This window comes from Dicentrarchus labrax, unplaced genomic scaffold, assembly GCF_905237075.1.
Source record: "Dicentrarchus labrax unplaced genomic scaffold, dlabrax2021, whole genome shotgun sequence".
NCBI lineage: Eukaryota > Metazoa > Chordata > Actinopteri > Moronidae > Dicentrarchus > Dicentrarchus labrax.
This window is the reverse complement of record NW_026136717.1, coordinates 14,091,041-14,106,715: the sequence shown is the minus strand read 5'-3', so window position 1 is coordinate 14,106,715 and position 15,675 is coordinate 14,091,041. Positions and strand designations below refer to the sequence as shown.

The following is a 15,675-nucleotide window of genomic DNA, read 5'->3' as shown; positions in this document are numbered from 1 at the left end:
GATATATAAACGTACAGCATTGTGAAATAAACACATAATATGAGTAAAACATTTAACATAGAGAAGAAAAACACGTTCAAATTTTATGAATGTAATAAACACAGCTAAGCCCCGCCCCCCTCCTCCCTCGTCATGAGCTAAAGCATACGGAAGTAGCTCAGAACTTGTCAACAAGAAAAGGCCGACTGACATGGTAACGTACTCGTCTGTTGTCCTACCTTAAAACATCACCGTAGTACGCGGCTGCCGCTTCTTAACCCACACGTTGTGGTTCCTTTGGGCGCTCAAACCCTCGGCGTGGTGCCCGGACACCGTCTCTCGGGGTGTCGCCGCGTAGAAAAAAGCGTTTGAACGGAAGACGAGAAGTCGTTAGCCGTTAGCTCGTTAGCCGTTAGCTCGTTAGCTCGTTAAAGCGCTGGTGACTGAGGAAGGTGAGCAGCTGCTCCCTTTCTCCCCTTCAAAGCGAAACTATCTCGCAACCTTATCTCCGGGGACTTTATCTCAACTTGTAGGGAATAAAACGGAGGTGTTAATCGACCAGAGTTCAAGAGCCTTTTTTACTTCAGTGGGAATACGAGGGGATACTTTGTGGAAGTGTTTTGTTTGGGGGCAGAGGGGGTTTGATCACGGAAATGTTTCGTTTCTGGCGTCGTTGTCGAGCAGATTATGGGAAGGAAATCGCTGTGAGTAAACACTGTGTGTTCAAGATCAAAGTAGAGTCGGATTCAAGAGATCCGTGTGTTGTTGTCCTGCCCGGATATATAACAATATTGTATTAATTATGGCTGTATTGCTCGTTGCTCTTTACTTTGTTGGACAACCCGCTTCTGGGTCTGATAAATCTGATATATATGTGTTTAAAATGTTAAAAGTAAGAGCAGATAAACCAAGTGCCACTCAAATATGAGGTTATTTTCATTATTGGTTAAATTGCTGATTGTTTTCTGATCATTTAGTCTAACAATAATCAGTAAAACCTGCCTTTGTACGAACCAATGCTTCAAAACTTAAAGATATTTAGTTTATCACTCATACTTTAATCATGACAAACAGTTTTGATGTCTATGTAAGCTGGCTTATTTGTTATTCATCTTCTCTTCTTTCAATTTGCAGGTGAAGTCTTCCTGAACAAAACCTCTTAAAATGAAGCTTCTTTGACATTTTATTTTATTTTATTTTTTTAAAACTCCCTTTTAAGTCTTCAGTTTAAAAAAAAACAAAAACCCAATAATCTCCAGCATTTTAGAGGAGAAGCATTACCACAATGACTTACAACTTCTGTGCCCTCCTAGTTTTCACAATAACAGGTGAGTGAATACACGTTCATTAAACCTTTTTATGCAGCAAAGGTCAATGTTTGCGCTTCTCACGTCATGCAGCATTTACGATTTATGTCGGTGATAAAAAAAACATCTGCCTGACTCTTCTCTTTTTGCTTATTGCATCCACAGCGTGCATCCGTTTTGAGCCTGCCCTCTGTGCTGGTAAGGAGACAAACTAGTTGGCATGTTTATGAATGGATGTCACATTCATGGTTACATACTTTTATAACTACAGATCAGCCGGAGGACTTCATATTTAACAGTACTTTCACTTGTGTTATGTTTTAGTGCCACTCACTCCTCCAAACACCTAGGATGATAACATTAGCCTAAACTGGTGTAATGAAAGTACGGTTTAGGTGACTAAATAAACTTCTTTTGTTTAGACTTCTTAACAATTTCTCCTTTGTGTTGCTGTTTCTCAGTCCGCTGTGTGCATCCCGTCCAAGTCTTAGAGAGTAAAGTGGGACAGATCAGGAGTTCTGCCTACCACAGCTGGTCCTACCGCTTCGGCTCTACTTATGACTGCTGGATCATCAAGGGTTTGGAAGGAGAACCTATTGTTCTCAGGTAAAGTCTCTGAGGGGAACTAAAATACCAGGACTCTGTTTTCTAGTCTTGTTTCCTAAATATCACCTTACACGGAGAGCTGAGATTAAACAATTTGCCTCCTGTAAATCAGATTCCCTCTGGGATAAGATGAGCTGTGCAAAGTATTGAATGTTTTTGCTACATAGAAAATATTGCAGATCCTGATCTTGTCTAATCCTGTTTGGTGGTGATGATGTAATGGTATGATTGGCTAAGGAGAGCGCAATATGGATAAAAAGCAATTGAGAAACTATGAATAGAAGAACCAGATAGGAAGGGCTGTTTTTGAGAAATCCATCAAACTACAAGAAGATCAAATTAATGTCAAAATCATATCAGAATCCAATATTGTCATAAGGTAGTCCTGCTAATTATTTGCAGCCTTTCCCATATTAGAGGGGAAGCTAACAGAGTCTAAATTTGCTGATGTTTTACAATTTATACTCACTTTCCCCTCAAAAGTGCTGCTTCTTCTTTTTGTATTTTAATGTAAGTGAGGTTCTGTGTTTACTGATTTTACTTTAAATCTTCTCTCAGCTTTTCACAGTTCTCAGCACGGTGTAGGAAGGAATGGGTGTCTATAAAATCATCAGCAGGCGGTGAGCCGATTGTCCTTTGTGGCTCCAAGTTGCCCCAACCATTCGAGTTCCCTGGAGGAAATATTACAGTGACACACCACTTCCTCCCACATCTGTTTCCTGTGTCGTCTTTTTTGTTAAACTTTGCCAGAGGTATGACAGCATGGTGTTATATTTATGGCTCTGTATTTCTGCAGCAAATTCCAGTTCTTGTTTTCAAAAGATGGCCTTAATTCCTTTCTTTGTATCTTTTTTTTATTTTTTTATCCCCTTCTGTTTGTACACATCCAGACTCTGGTGAATGCCCAGTAACATCCTTTCAGTGCCCCGGGGGCCGCTGCCTTCCTCTCTCTTGGCGCTGTAATGGTCAGGTGGAGTGTCTCGATGGAGGTGCTGACTTCGGGTCCGATGAACAGGGCTGTGATACAGATGTGGAACCCACAGAAGCCCCAAAGTATGGCAGCACAGAGGACGAGCAGACCAAAGCGGAGACTTACACGGAGGAGGACAATGATAAGAACTTGGTGAGACGTAAGGTTGTAGATAAGACACCTGAGGGAGATCCTGATTCTGATCTTTGGGCGCTGCTGAAGGAGAGGGAGGAGGAGGAGGCCCAGGTGGATCGAGAGCAGGCTCAGACTCACAGGGAGCTCGCCGTGACACCCACTCCCATTGAGTGGCCCTGCGGAGGGCTCCACCAGACCTTCTATGGGACCTTCTCCCCTCCAGCCTCCCGGGGGCCTGCGCTGTTCTGTGTCTGGACTCTGGACCCTCAGGACCCGAGGCCACTGAGACTGGACCTGCAGCAGCTGGTTCTGGGGCCCGGGGACAAACTCACTGTGTACAATAGAGAGCAAGGCAACGGAGACATTATTAAAATTGTGAGTTTCTTTAAATCAGAAACGTTTAGTAGAGATGATGGATCTATCTTATTTAATATGATTCTCTTCCTTTTGACAGATCACCAGTACCTCCAATTACAAATCAGTCCAAGTTGAATCCCACACTGGCCTGCTGTCCTTGACGTATGAGACTCTTCTTGGCTCCGTGGGCAAAGGCTTCAACGCCACGTTCCACGTCGGGACCTACTGCCCCCCTTGGGAGGGCCGGTGTGGGGGAGCAGCAGGAGGTTGCTTCACCCAGGAGCAGCGCTGCGACGGGAAATGGGACTGTCCGGAGACAGGGAAGGACGAGGAGGGTTGCAGGGGCTGCAGTCCGAACCAGTTTGCGTGCGGTGTCGCAGGGCAGAGAACGGTGGCGTCTAATCACTTTGCTGGCCGACCAGTGTGTTACCCAGTCACAGAGAGATGCAACTACCAGCTGTACTGTGCCGACGGCAGCGACGAGAGGGACTGTACCGTGTGTCAGCCGGGGACCTTTCATTGTGACAGCGACAGGTCAGTGTGAGAGTTTCAGACTGACGATCTGTTTTATTACCCGGACTCAGAGAGGACAGTTGTCTCATTTTTGTTTTCATCGTAGTTGGTTTGAGCTTTGAAAGCTTATTCTTGTCCTTTTTGAAGTAGCATATAACAAAACAGTCTCTCTTCTCTCTCTCTTCAAGGTCCATTTAGTAGCTCCTCAGCTATTGTTTTGTTTTCACATAGATTGTTTTGCCTAATGAGATAAATGGTGTGTGTCTTCATTGTGGTCCGGTTAGTTAAGTATCATTGCTAGGTGTGTCTTGGTTATAAAGTGTGTGTGAGTCAGAGGGTGTGTGCAGGAATGTGACTATCTAAGAATTTAAGTTGATTTTTAAACTCAAACTGAGACTAAAAAGTGTTCATAGATTTTCCAGAAATAAACACTGAGACTGTACCTTGTGTTTCCAATTTTAGTGTATTGGATTTGTTAAATTAATGTGTAACTGAAAACCTAATAACTAAGTAAAGCTGATCACTAAAGACATCATATCAGGTCATGAGCCTCAACACTTCATTGTTTAACATTATTTAAATACATGTTTGATTATTGCATGTATTGGTTATGACAGCTTCATTCAAGTCTTACATTAATGAATCAAATGATGATACATAACTTAATAATTGTTTAATACACTATTAGTATCTAATCATAAGATTGGTTTTATTATAATGTTTCATAATGGACGCCTCAGGATGCAGCTTCATGTGAAACTGAATCTCTCTCTGGAGTTATTCCTCGTTCACTCTAACACACAAGTGGCCCATTGTCCCGTCTGCAGGTGTGTGTTTGAGAGCTGGCGCTGCGACGGCCAGATAGACTGTAAGGACGCAACAGACGAGCTCAACTGCACCGTCATCCTGCCCCGCAAGGTCATCACTGCAGCAACAGTTGGCAGCCTGGTCTGTGGGCTTCTGCTGGTCATCGCCATGGGCTGCACCTGTAAACTGTACTCGCTCCGGACCAGAGAGTACAGGTAACTCTTACCTTACCTTTAGGCATTTAAGCAACTAGTTCCCCTGTAGTTTCTTCTGGATTATATGTTTTGTGTTTGCTTTTTATACACTAGGTTTTATAATATCTTTTTGCTCCCGTGATGCACCATTATAGGGATTTTTCTCTGACTTGGACTGATGCCCCTCTCAGGTTTTGTGCTAATAATCTGTGATAGTGAGTCACAAGTTTGTTTTCCTTACTACTAGCTGCAGTCGTTGCCAACACTACCAGACAGCACCTCTCAAACACACAGCAGAGCCTCTCACACAGCCAGTACACTGCGTACTCCTCTCTTAATGATAAGAGAAACAAGAAGCACCAGGTTGTTGTTGTAAACTGTGAGCATCCCACGTGCAGTTGGTCTCAGCCAAAGTCGGTTATGTCATGTGTACTCAACTTAACTCTAATATAACAAAAACAATGAGTGCTGTAAGAGATAAATAAACATATAATAAAGGACTCTACATGCATCTCAAGTGCTTCACAATAAAAAAAACAAAATGTGTTGGCAGTTTAAAGCAAAGTGACAGTGTGTGTGTGTGTGTGTGTGTGTGTGTGTGTGTGAATGCATCTAAATGTGTCTTACTTTTCTGGCAGCTTGTTCGCACCAATCAGCCGCCAGGAAGCGGAGCTGATCCAGCAGCAGGCTCCTCCCTCTTACGGTCAGCTGATTGCCCAAGGCATCATCCCCCCAGTGGAGGACTTCCCCACAGAAAACCCCAATGAGGTGAGAGAGGGGCTATAAGCTGCCTGCAGGGAGGCAGAGACTATTTTATCAGTATCTGATAAGCATTAGTTCCACTTTACATTGGCTCCTCACTTTGTTTACATATTTCTGAGGAATTATCACCTGATACTGATACCAATTGTCTTTTGTCTTTTAACCTCAGTGTCTACGTGTTAACCCTGAAACAGGCTTATTTACCTTACAGTACCATGAAATCATTCTACAGTGGGATTCAAAGCCTTAACCCCATGACCGGGGCCATGCCAAACACCTCCCGTAGAGTTGTAAAGGACCATAACAGCATGAATACTGAGTGCTGCTCGGGTGTGAAAAAGGTGTCCCCTTAGGTGCTCTTCAGTTTGGGGGATCCTGCCTCAGATTTCTTTAACAATTCTAATCCAAACAAATAGTTTAATTTAAAGTTTGAAAGAAAGGAGTCAGTCAGAAAACCCTCCGTCTTATAAACTGAAAACAGGGAGCTTTGATGATATATTCATTCATGGGAAAAGAGGCCACATTGCTGCGTTGATCCTCCCTCGACTCTTCAGCCACACTAAGTACGCTGTCGTCTATAGTAGCCCTTGTTTTATCTGTCTTTAAGTCGTGTACTCCTCTCCAGCAGCCTTACTAATCCCCAGCAGGCTGTGTAGGCTGAAGTAGGAAGAGTGTTAAGATAGAGCGTATGTGCTGTTACCATGCAGGTTCATGCTTTATTATTAGTTGGTGAGGACAGCTGAGGTAGCAGAGGAGGCGGAGGGATTAAGCGTAAAAAAAAAAAAAACAAAGCCCGCTCTGTGTGATGGGATTTAAGCTACCTACTCTGGATCCAAGTCTTGTGAATAATAACATTATTATTATTATTATTATTATTATTATTATCATTATCATTATCATCAGAGTTGTGCATGGGTCCAGTTTTGCAAACCTGCACAGGCAAAGCTCAGGACTGGGACTGGACCATTATTATCTCCAAGTCAAATCCGGGCCCGCCCCGAACTGTTAAATAATCCTGTGATCCAACCTGCCAACCTGCCAACCGGTGGTTTGAGAGTTGTGTTCTTGGAAAAGTATCAGTGCCACTTGGCTCAGCGCCTGTGTTCCTGTTGCAGCTGTACGTTTCCTCAAGGACAGTTTGCTGAGCTGGTGGCTTTCACACGAAAAAAGATCAATAAAATACTGGTTCGATAATATTAACTTGATTTTTAGATGTTAAAAATAGCCTTTTTAACATCATATTTAAATTCATATTTCTCCAGAAAATACTACATATTTCACACCTGCTGCCCCCATGCCATACCTGTAAATTTATTAAAATATATATTTCTTACACAGCAGTTACCCGACCCAGTAAAGGACTGATAACTATTATATTTGGTATTTCAAATGATTTGAATAGATATCAAGTGTTTGTAGAAGGTATTTTAACAGATTTTTTTCCTTTTTTTTTACTCTGTTTCCTTCTCGTTAGACCTCGTCTCTTTCTCTGAGGGGAATCCTCCAGCTCCTCCGTCAGGACGCCGCCAACTCCCCACACCGCAGACGCAGGCCCCGATTCATCCGTCGGGCTGTTCGCCGCATGAGAAGATGGGGTCTAATCCCCAGACCTCCCACCAGGCCAAGTCAGGCAACAAGCTCCAGCCAGCAGCAGTCAGACGCCGCTCCTCCTGGCCAGGAACCAGCTCACTCCACTCCCACGAGCTCCTCGTCGGCCGTGGAGGCGGTCAACCAGCCGGTGCCTCAGAAACTTGGCTTGTTGGCTCAGTCAGAGCAGCAGCAGCAGCAGCAGCAGCAGGAAGCACCGCCTCCTCTACTTCCGCCGCCTGTCGCTTCCCCACCTCCACCTCCGTATGCTCCCCCAGCTCCACGCTCGGCCACTCCCCACTCTCCTCCTGTCGCCGTCCCCCCTAGCAGCCCCTCGCTGGCCTCCATCTTCCACACGCTGGGCCTGAGTATCTCCCTCTTCAGAGCCTCCCCCTCGTCCTTCACCAACTCAATGCCCCTCTCCGCCTCCCCTTCGTTCTCTTCCTCCTCGTCTTCTTCAGATGACGAGGTGCTGCTTATCCCTCTGTCTGAAGACACCACTTCAGAGGATGATGTACCCATGCTCACCTGAATGACTTCCCCCACCCACCTGGTACCCCGACACCCCTCCTTTATCTCCTCTGCTCACTGATAATAACTGAAACCTAGTCTTTCCACATTTGTTTGAACTTAAGCACAGGAGTGGCCCACGGCAAGACTCACCCTCACTGTGCTAGTCTGGTGCCTTTTTGAAATTGAGTTGGATTTGTTGACTTATGGAATCAAGTATTTGACCATTTTAAAAAAAAAAAAAAAAGACCCCTTGAGAAAGTGTAAGCATGTCTGACGTATGTTTAACAAGTAAGTGTAGGTGAGTATTGGATGTGCACTTAATGAATGATAGGCTGCACATTGAAGGTAAACTTTTGCACAGAAGAATCTTCCCTATCCAGAAACTGGGGCAGGCTACTGTCAGATTGAATGGTTAGAGTTTTTAGATGACATGATGGGAAAATATTGTGTTTGTTTGACTGCAACTGTGTGAATGCATTTGCATTTTAGTCTTACATTGACAGTGGAGTATGTTTGTAGATGTGGATTGTCTCCACATACTTCTGCCACTTGCATCCAATCTCATGTTATATCACAGATAATTATATAAATATAAAAAAAAAAGAATAATTTCCCCTATTTAAGTGCCTTTTGAGGAGTTTCCTGTAGATGGCTGGAGGAGATATCGATGATTCCTGAAATCCACACTGCACACCAAAACACACGGAGGCACACGTTTTCTCACATCATAGCACGCGTCGACATCAGTGGCTTTACTATAACGTAAAATAAAAAAAACAACAACTGCATGTCTACTCTGCAAGCTGGCAATAAGTTTTTGGGACCCCTAGTTTAGTGCACATTGATTGCAACATAACTGCGTGTTTTGAGTACACACACACACAAACATGTGTACCCTTCCCAAGTGAATGTATGTAATCTACAAAATGTGTCAAAAGACAATCTCTTTGGTGCCTGATTTTAGGATGTGTGTATGTATGTGTGTGTAGTGTGCACAGGAAGATGAGGCCCCCCCGCCAGAGACGAAAGGGGCCCTGAATTCACAAAATAACCTCAACTTGAATCTTCAACCCTTGAGGGGAATCGATCGCATTCTGTCATATTTTGACACAGCAGACTTGTGGTGTGCCATTTGTATTATTGTACATTTTAAGGTGTTTTTATTTTAGCAATCTCTCTTTTTTTTTTTTCTTTCTTCTGAGTTCTTTGCTTTGTTGAATGTATTAGGGTCGATGTGGAGTAGCCAGAAGTTTTAAATTTGCAATGTAATAAGGTAAATAAGAGAGAACGTGATTTTATGGTTTATTAGGGTCAACTTCACTGTATATAAGTAAAAATGTGGCTGAGATTAAACAATTTGCACTTTTAGCTGTTGGGTTTGTGTGTGCGTTTGTGCGTTGGGGGTTAAAAGCAGGGGTAAAAAGATGCCTCACACCTCAGTAACAGATGACAGTCGTTGCATTGTGCTTTGTATTCAAAACTCTGATGGAAATTCACAGACTTCTGAGAGAGAGAGATCCTCAGTGGTTCTTCTGGAAGAGGTTCAGACCATCACTCTGGTGTGCAGGAGAAAAGGTGAATACAGAACAAATGAAGCTGTTTCTGTTGCTGTTGAGGATTGAGACTACATGGATGTACTGAAGTTGCATTCGCCTACAAGGTAATCCTAATGAATAGATTTGATTTTAATTGATAAATTGGTGCAGTGAAGTGTTTGCTGGAGCTGAAATTCACCTTTAAAAGCTCATATTTTCATATTTGTAGTGTGGACATTCTGTTTTTTGATCCAGGACATGTAATACCTCACAACACAAGAGCAACTGTAGTCAATATTGTAGAAACACTGAGGTCATGTGTCCAGGTTCCCCTTCACACACATATTTAAATTATTCAGGTAACTTCCTTTATATTTCTGTAAGCTATTGTTTGCCAACATGAAGGTCTTAATGCTGTTGCAAAGCGTTATTCATACAACCAGGAATATTTTTTTTTCTACTTACACAACATTTAAATATAGCTATTAAACCCACTATTTCGTTGTTGTAGAATATAACTCCTGCCAGGTCTCTAACCTCTCTGTGTCATCAGCATTTATTATCAATCCAAATAAATTACTTTACAAAATAAAAGACATTTATTAAGGAACACAAAAGATAATGTTGACTTTAATGATGGAATAATCAATAAAAATTTAATTGGCAACCTTATATTTAGTATCTTTTAGTATGATAATAATGAATATAATTCACTGTAATGCATTTTATTTAGGATCCTGCTCTATAGGCTGTTGGACATTAAAGTCTCAGTGAATGTATGCTGCAGCTTAGCAAAGCACCTCAGCCAAAATGTCCAACAGCTAATCCTCACCCTCGCTGTGACCCTGAAATAGGTCCCATCTATAATTATGGTTTTACCGCCGCCCCAGAGACTCTGGGTGGGGATGCTGGTGGTAATAGTGGCAGTGGCGGAGCTCCCCGGATCCCTGCAGAAGTGCATCTTTGATGAGGTTCAGGCTCAGGCCAGGGTGGTCCGAGCTGCACCCATCCACACACACGTCCCACCCAACGAGCCCAGACTCAGATGGAGGGCATCACCTCTGCCTAGCCTGTCAGTGAGGCGGAGGAGAAGCCTGGGAAAGAGAGCCACGCCCACTTCTTCCTCTCCACAGCCAATCAGGATCCAGAGCTGGATTCAAAGGGAGAGCAACAACCTATGGGAGGAGGAGAAACAGAGGCTGGAGGCAGCGATGGAGGAGGCTGTGAGGGTGGTGTCTTCTTTACTGTCAGGTGAAAAACAGAAACACACACACACACACACACACACACACACACACACACACACACACACACACATACATACAGTAATGAACTGTTGACCTTTCAGTAGTGAACAGAGTACCGGGTCCGTTGCTGCTCAGCAGAGACATCAACAAATACTGCAAGTTTCTCTGGAGGAATTCAAGTATTGCCAACTACAACCGGTGTGTATACAGTGTGTGTTTGTGTGTGTGTGTGTGTGTGTGTGTGTGTGTGTGTGTGTGTGTGTGTGTGTGTGTGTGTGTGTGTGTGTGTGTGTGTGTGTGTGTGTGCGCAGCTCCAATCATTCAAACACACTCCTTTTTCTTAAAATTATAATTTAAAACAGATTTAAAAATAAAATATGTTGAGATTATCCAGGAAGGAAGGAACTGATTTTTCATCAGGTCATAAAACTTTTCTTTATGTTACAATATGAAAGTTTAAACATCAGCAAAATATTTGCTTTAATACATTTAGACTCCATAGTAGGTGAGGTTGTTGTGAATTAAAGTTTTTTATTTCAGGTGTGGTCGAGCCAACAATAACTACAGATCTGAGACCTGTCTGGATGTGACAGTGAGTATCAGACTTTGATTTAGTTACTCGGAGTGTATTCCTGTGGTAAGCTGGGTTTCTACCGTGTACCTGCAAACATAAAGAGCTTAAAATCCAGTAGCAAATATATCATATCCCTGTTATCAACAGATCCCAGATGATCATCTGGCTGGATGTGACATTTACACTGAGGCTGATTCACCTCGCAGGACTGAGCTCCGTCCTGACGGTGCTGGACTCCCCGACACCGACTTCCTGATGTACCTTCACGTACAGGCCACTGACAAGTGTAGATCCGAGGTACAGACCCACTGGAAACACTGAGATCTTTTGATATTAAAACACGTCTAAGAAGTTCAATAGTTGATGATGTGTGTATGTAGCACTTCAAAAGTGCGTAATAAAGAACCAACAGCGGGAACTACTACCACAAGATTTATTCTGTTTTGTAAATTTCTCTAGGAAGCATTGTGTTTTTTATTTGCTAACAAAATAGCAGCAACAGACACACATAAAGAATATTGCTGCATTAAAACAAAAAGCATCACTGTCTGTACATTGGAGACATTTCCCAACATCAGATTCCTACAAGAACAAATGTGTAAACTTTAATTCAGTGATGATATGAATGAATGAATTAATACATTCTCCTTCATTAGCTTAGAATCAAATGTTTCTTCTCTGGGCTCATGAAAACTATGTGCAGCTGTCATTCTCTGCTGTTTCTACCTTCCTCCTTACATTCTGTTTGCCCCTTAGCCCAGTGTGTTGGCCTACGCTGTCCACTGCCAGACGGACGCTCACGGGCGACCTGTAGCTGGGGTGGTGGTCATCTGCAGGGACAGACTGACAGGAGCAACATACAACCACCAGGCTACCGTACAGGTACCATTAATAATGTTATTTAAGGCTGCAGAGGTTGTGCATTGGCAGTGGTGTTCTTATCATCTCTGGTTGTTATTTGGTTCAGTATAGGCTGTTCCGGTTGTTTGTCTTTTATTATTAATACTACATGGAGGCAGCTATATGTGCACAGTATTTGGGTCCAAGACAAATCTTCCTACAGGGACAATAAAGTGTATCCTATCGTACCATAAAATAATCTTTTATGTGAGTTTTTATTTGTGTGTTGATGTGTTGAATTGTGTATGCTCATCTGTTTTCCAGACTGTGATCCATGAACTGTTTCATGCACTTGGCTTCTCTAAACATCTCTTCCACACCTGGAGAGACTGTTCCTCTACTTCTCCAGGTTGTTAAACACATTTTAATATTTTTATGTTGCTGTATGAACTTTCAATGCATTATGTGATATTACATTATTATATAATAGTGTTTATTTGTCTCGTTTATTGTGTTATTTAGTGTACTTTTACCAAATGTAAATGAAATGATTCTGAGACAGCTGATCTACTTGTGGGTTAATATAGTAAAAAAAGAAACATTGATTATTTGATAAACCATTGACATACACTCACTTACCCTATTTAATTGCACAGTTGAATTGTGCAGTGTAAGCCCTGGATGAGGAAACGTAAAAAGCAAACGTAAAAGAGACATAAAAAAATAAGTAGCAGTATAAACATTTTATTTAAACAATAAATAGATTAAACAATATAGATTAGTATAAAATGGTTTAATAATAATGATCAAAACAAAGTTACAATGTGTTTTTAAATAGGAAAATAAAGATAAAGCAACAATTAAATAAGAAAAAATAGTGGAATAAACACAAAAGTAGATTAGACGTATTGGAAAATATCAATTAAAACTTCACATGGGCCAAATTCTGTACAATATCTGGACTAACGTTGAGTTTATTACACATTGTAACTCACATTAAAGATCATACTGGTTAGAAAATGGTTATTCTAATGTGTTTCTCTTTTGCTGTGCTGCAGTGGGAGCGAACTGTTCTCCTCGAGGCAAAGTGACTCACTCTGATGAATCGGGCCAGATGAGGATTTACACCCCGTCCGTCATCTCAGCCCTGCAGAAGCACCTGGCATCTGCTGACCCTGAGTTAGGGGGGCCGCTAGAGAACCTGGTACCGTGCAGCTCCAACTTAACCCTTTTCCAGTTTTATCATGTGCTCTCCTTACATGTGTTACACTTTTTGTCTTCAGGATGTACCTGCGGGCAGAGTCTCCTCTCACTGGGAGTCCCGGGTCCTGCAGGGGTCCATCATGGCGGCAGTGCTGGGGGACTCGACCACAGTCCGCATCGACTCGGCCACCTTGGCGGCGTTACAGGATACAGGCTGGTACACTGTCAACCTGAGCCGGGCACAGAGTCTAGTCTGGGGAGACGGTAAGCAAAGAGTGTGTTTGATATTTAATGCAATCATATAAATACATGTAAAATCTGCATTATTACAAACAGGACAGTAGACTCATTTATAAGATTGTATGCCAAAAATATCAATTTTCATAAATAAATGTGTGTTTTTGTAGGTGAAGGAGCCACGTTTGGTTCCCTGTCAACCTGTCAGGACAGGTCCTCATCCTTTTTCTGCACTGGCAGGTAGATTTATAATTATGTTTAGTTATGTTTTCAAGTTGAACGTGAGTCACCTTTTTCTTTTCATACTACATTTCCAGCAGTTATGTTTGCATTATTCCTTCTTCTCAGTGGATTTGGGTGTCATTATCTTCACCTCCACAAGGGGGAGTGCCAGACTGATCAATACCTGGAGGGGTGTCGAGTGTATAAACCTTTCCAGAATGGAGTAAGTTGCATTTACTCAACTAGTTTTCTTGCAAATCATCTTCACCAAACAATATAATTCAGATTATAAAATAAATTCAATTATTTTTTACTCATTTTTATAGCCAGAAGTCTTTTACTTATTTTCATATTTATCAAAATAGTAAAAAAGAATGTAAATTTTTCATATCTGTCCATATCTGGACAGATTTCCAATCATGTAAAGCAACAATATGGGATCAGCCCTATTTTTCATGCTATCACTTGGAATATTTACCTTGATGCCATTGCATCACCACATTTTCACTCTTTTTTTTCTCCTTTTGTCCTCCAGAGTGAATGTTGGAAAGAGGAAAATGGCAGGAAGTCAGCTGAAGAGGTCTGGAGCGGGGAGATCTTTGGCTTTGACAGCCGTTGCTTCTTCTCCAACCTGACCAGACAGGTGTGTGTGTGTGTAAAATGCTTGATACTCAACTCTTTGTTTAACATTAATTCCTTCTCTCTCCACCTCTCTCAGAGTCCGTCTCTTTTGTTCAGCAGCCCTGTGGAGGGACGATGTTACAGACACAGGTGTACTGGACCAAACGGGTACCAAATCCAGGTGTCTGGCTCTGAATGGGTGGACTGTCCAGCAGGGGGCACCATTCAGGTAACAAGACACGACAAACATATGTAAATATGCATCCTTTAAATCAGTTGAGAGATACTTACTAACCACTTTGTTTAAAGTATCCTTTCAGCTATGTAATATCCAACCATAAGACAAGGGACCCACCTTGGCTTTTCTTACTAATGTTAAAAGCCAGAGTGATGCACGAAGACATACTTTGCCTTCTCCACCATTCAGAGTTTGACACTGAAATACTGATGTTTAAAAACTCTACACCCAGCACCAAACAAATCCCCAATTTATTTTATCTTTTCTGTTTTTAACCCCTCAGATAAAAGGATACCAGGGTTTAGTTTCCTGCCCTGACAGGAGGTTATGTCTGTACCCTGATGTTACTCCTCCCTCAGACAATGTCATTACATTTCCTGCTTCTATTACAAGGCAAGTATGACTTTAAACAACCTTCTTGATTTACAGGAACCCTTCACCTCATGCTAACTTTACTTTACTACTTTTTGGTCAGTGATCCCTATGAGACTTTAACTTCAGCCCAGAACGGGACCTGGGCACCTCTTAGACCTCCTACAGAGCTCACTGTAGCCACAGCGCTCGGCATCACTGCTGCTGTGTGTCTCCTGGCTGCAGTCGTGGTGTCTTACAGGAAATGTTGCTCCTGCAGGGTCAGGATCCACTCTGCTCCAGAGCACCACAGCGATCTGTAGAAAACACTGCGTGTAAAAAACGTTTAATGTTTGTGTTGAATAAAATGTGATTTAGTTTTTCCTTTTCCTCCTCTGTCATATGTTTTAAAGCTTAATTATCATTTTATTGTAGAAGGGAAAGAGATATTAAAATAGAAAAATGAGATTGCAAAACAAACTGTAAATTAAGAAATCAAGGAAATATTATTTTTTATTATTTTTATCATTATACAACACAAGTCTCTTTAACTAAATTAAAGTTTGTATTTCCTTCATGCTACACATTAACTGGATAATTAAAGACATTATAGACTTTCAATTAACAAACAGTAAAATGAGTAATAAAGATTATAGCTGTTAACAAATACATTGTAAAGTAAATTTAATGTGGTGACATATTGTTTAAAATCTTAATGTGTACAGATAAATTATCTTCTAGGCTCAAAGCAAACTAATTATGACAAAATATTAGAAAGCAAAGGAAGAAGAATTAGTAAGGGTTTAAATAATAGTACAAATACAAAAATACAAAGGTGCTTAAGTGAGCTGTATAATTATGGAAAGGCAATGTACTG

General features: G+C 41.8%; 2 protein-coding genes across 4 annotated transcripts; both read left to right on the top strand.

The window, feature by feature from the left end:
• The first annotated feature begins 117 nt into the window (after window positions 1-117).
• Window positions 118-9,098, top strand: lrp10 (low density lipoprotein receptor-related protein 10). 2 transcript variants are annotated; one of them, XM_051429296.1, is made up of 10 exons: window positions 118-193; window positions 1,114-1,307; window positions 1,452-1,484; window positions 1,748-1,892; window positions 2,451-2,644; window positions 2,783-3,372; window positions 3,452-3,888; window positions 4,695-4,889; window positions 5,507-5,636; window positions 7,105-9,098. In XM_051429296.1, the coding sequence occupies exons 2-10, from the start codon at window positions 1,265-1,267 to the stop codon at window positions 7,747-7,749; spliced, it is 2,412 nt and encodes an 803-aa protein (XP_051285256.1). In that variant the 5' UTR covers window positions 118-193; window positions 1,114-1,264; the 3' UTR covers window positions 7,750-9,098. The 2 variants fall into 2 exon arrangements, with proteins under 2 accessions (XP_051285256.1, XP_051285257.1); XM_051429297.1 differs by lacking the exon at window positions 118-193 and adding an exon at window positions 227-683.
• A 133-nt stretch (window positions 9,099-9,231) lies between these two features.
• Window positions 9,232-15,183, top strand: LOC127379548 (ciliated left-right organizer metallopeptidase). Of its 2 annotated transcripts, none has more exons than XM_051429299.1 (15): window positions 9,232-9,390; window positions 10,120-10,516; window positions 10,617-10,710; window positions 11,053-11,104; window positions 11,234-11,383; window positions 11,843-11,968; window positions 12,251-12,335; window positions 12,985-13,130; window positions 13,210-13,393; window positions 13,537-13,606; window positions 13,715-13,811; window positions 14,124-14,231; window positions 14,307-14,438; window positions 14,731-14,840; window positions 14,923-15,183. In XM_051429299.1, exons 2-15 carry the CDS (start codon window positions 10,135-10,137, stop codon window positions 15,119-15,121), a joined length of 1,935 nt encoding a protein of 644 aa, XP_051285259.1. In that variant the 5' UTR covers window positions 9,232-9,390; window positions 10,120-10,134; the 3' UTR covers window positions 15,122-15,183. The 2 variants fall into 2 exon arrangements, with proteins under 2 accessions (XP_051285259.1, XP_051285258.1); XM_051429298.1 differs by having other exon boundaries at window positions 10,614-10,710.
• The last annotated feature ends 492 nt before the right edge of the window (window positions 15,184-15,675 follow it).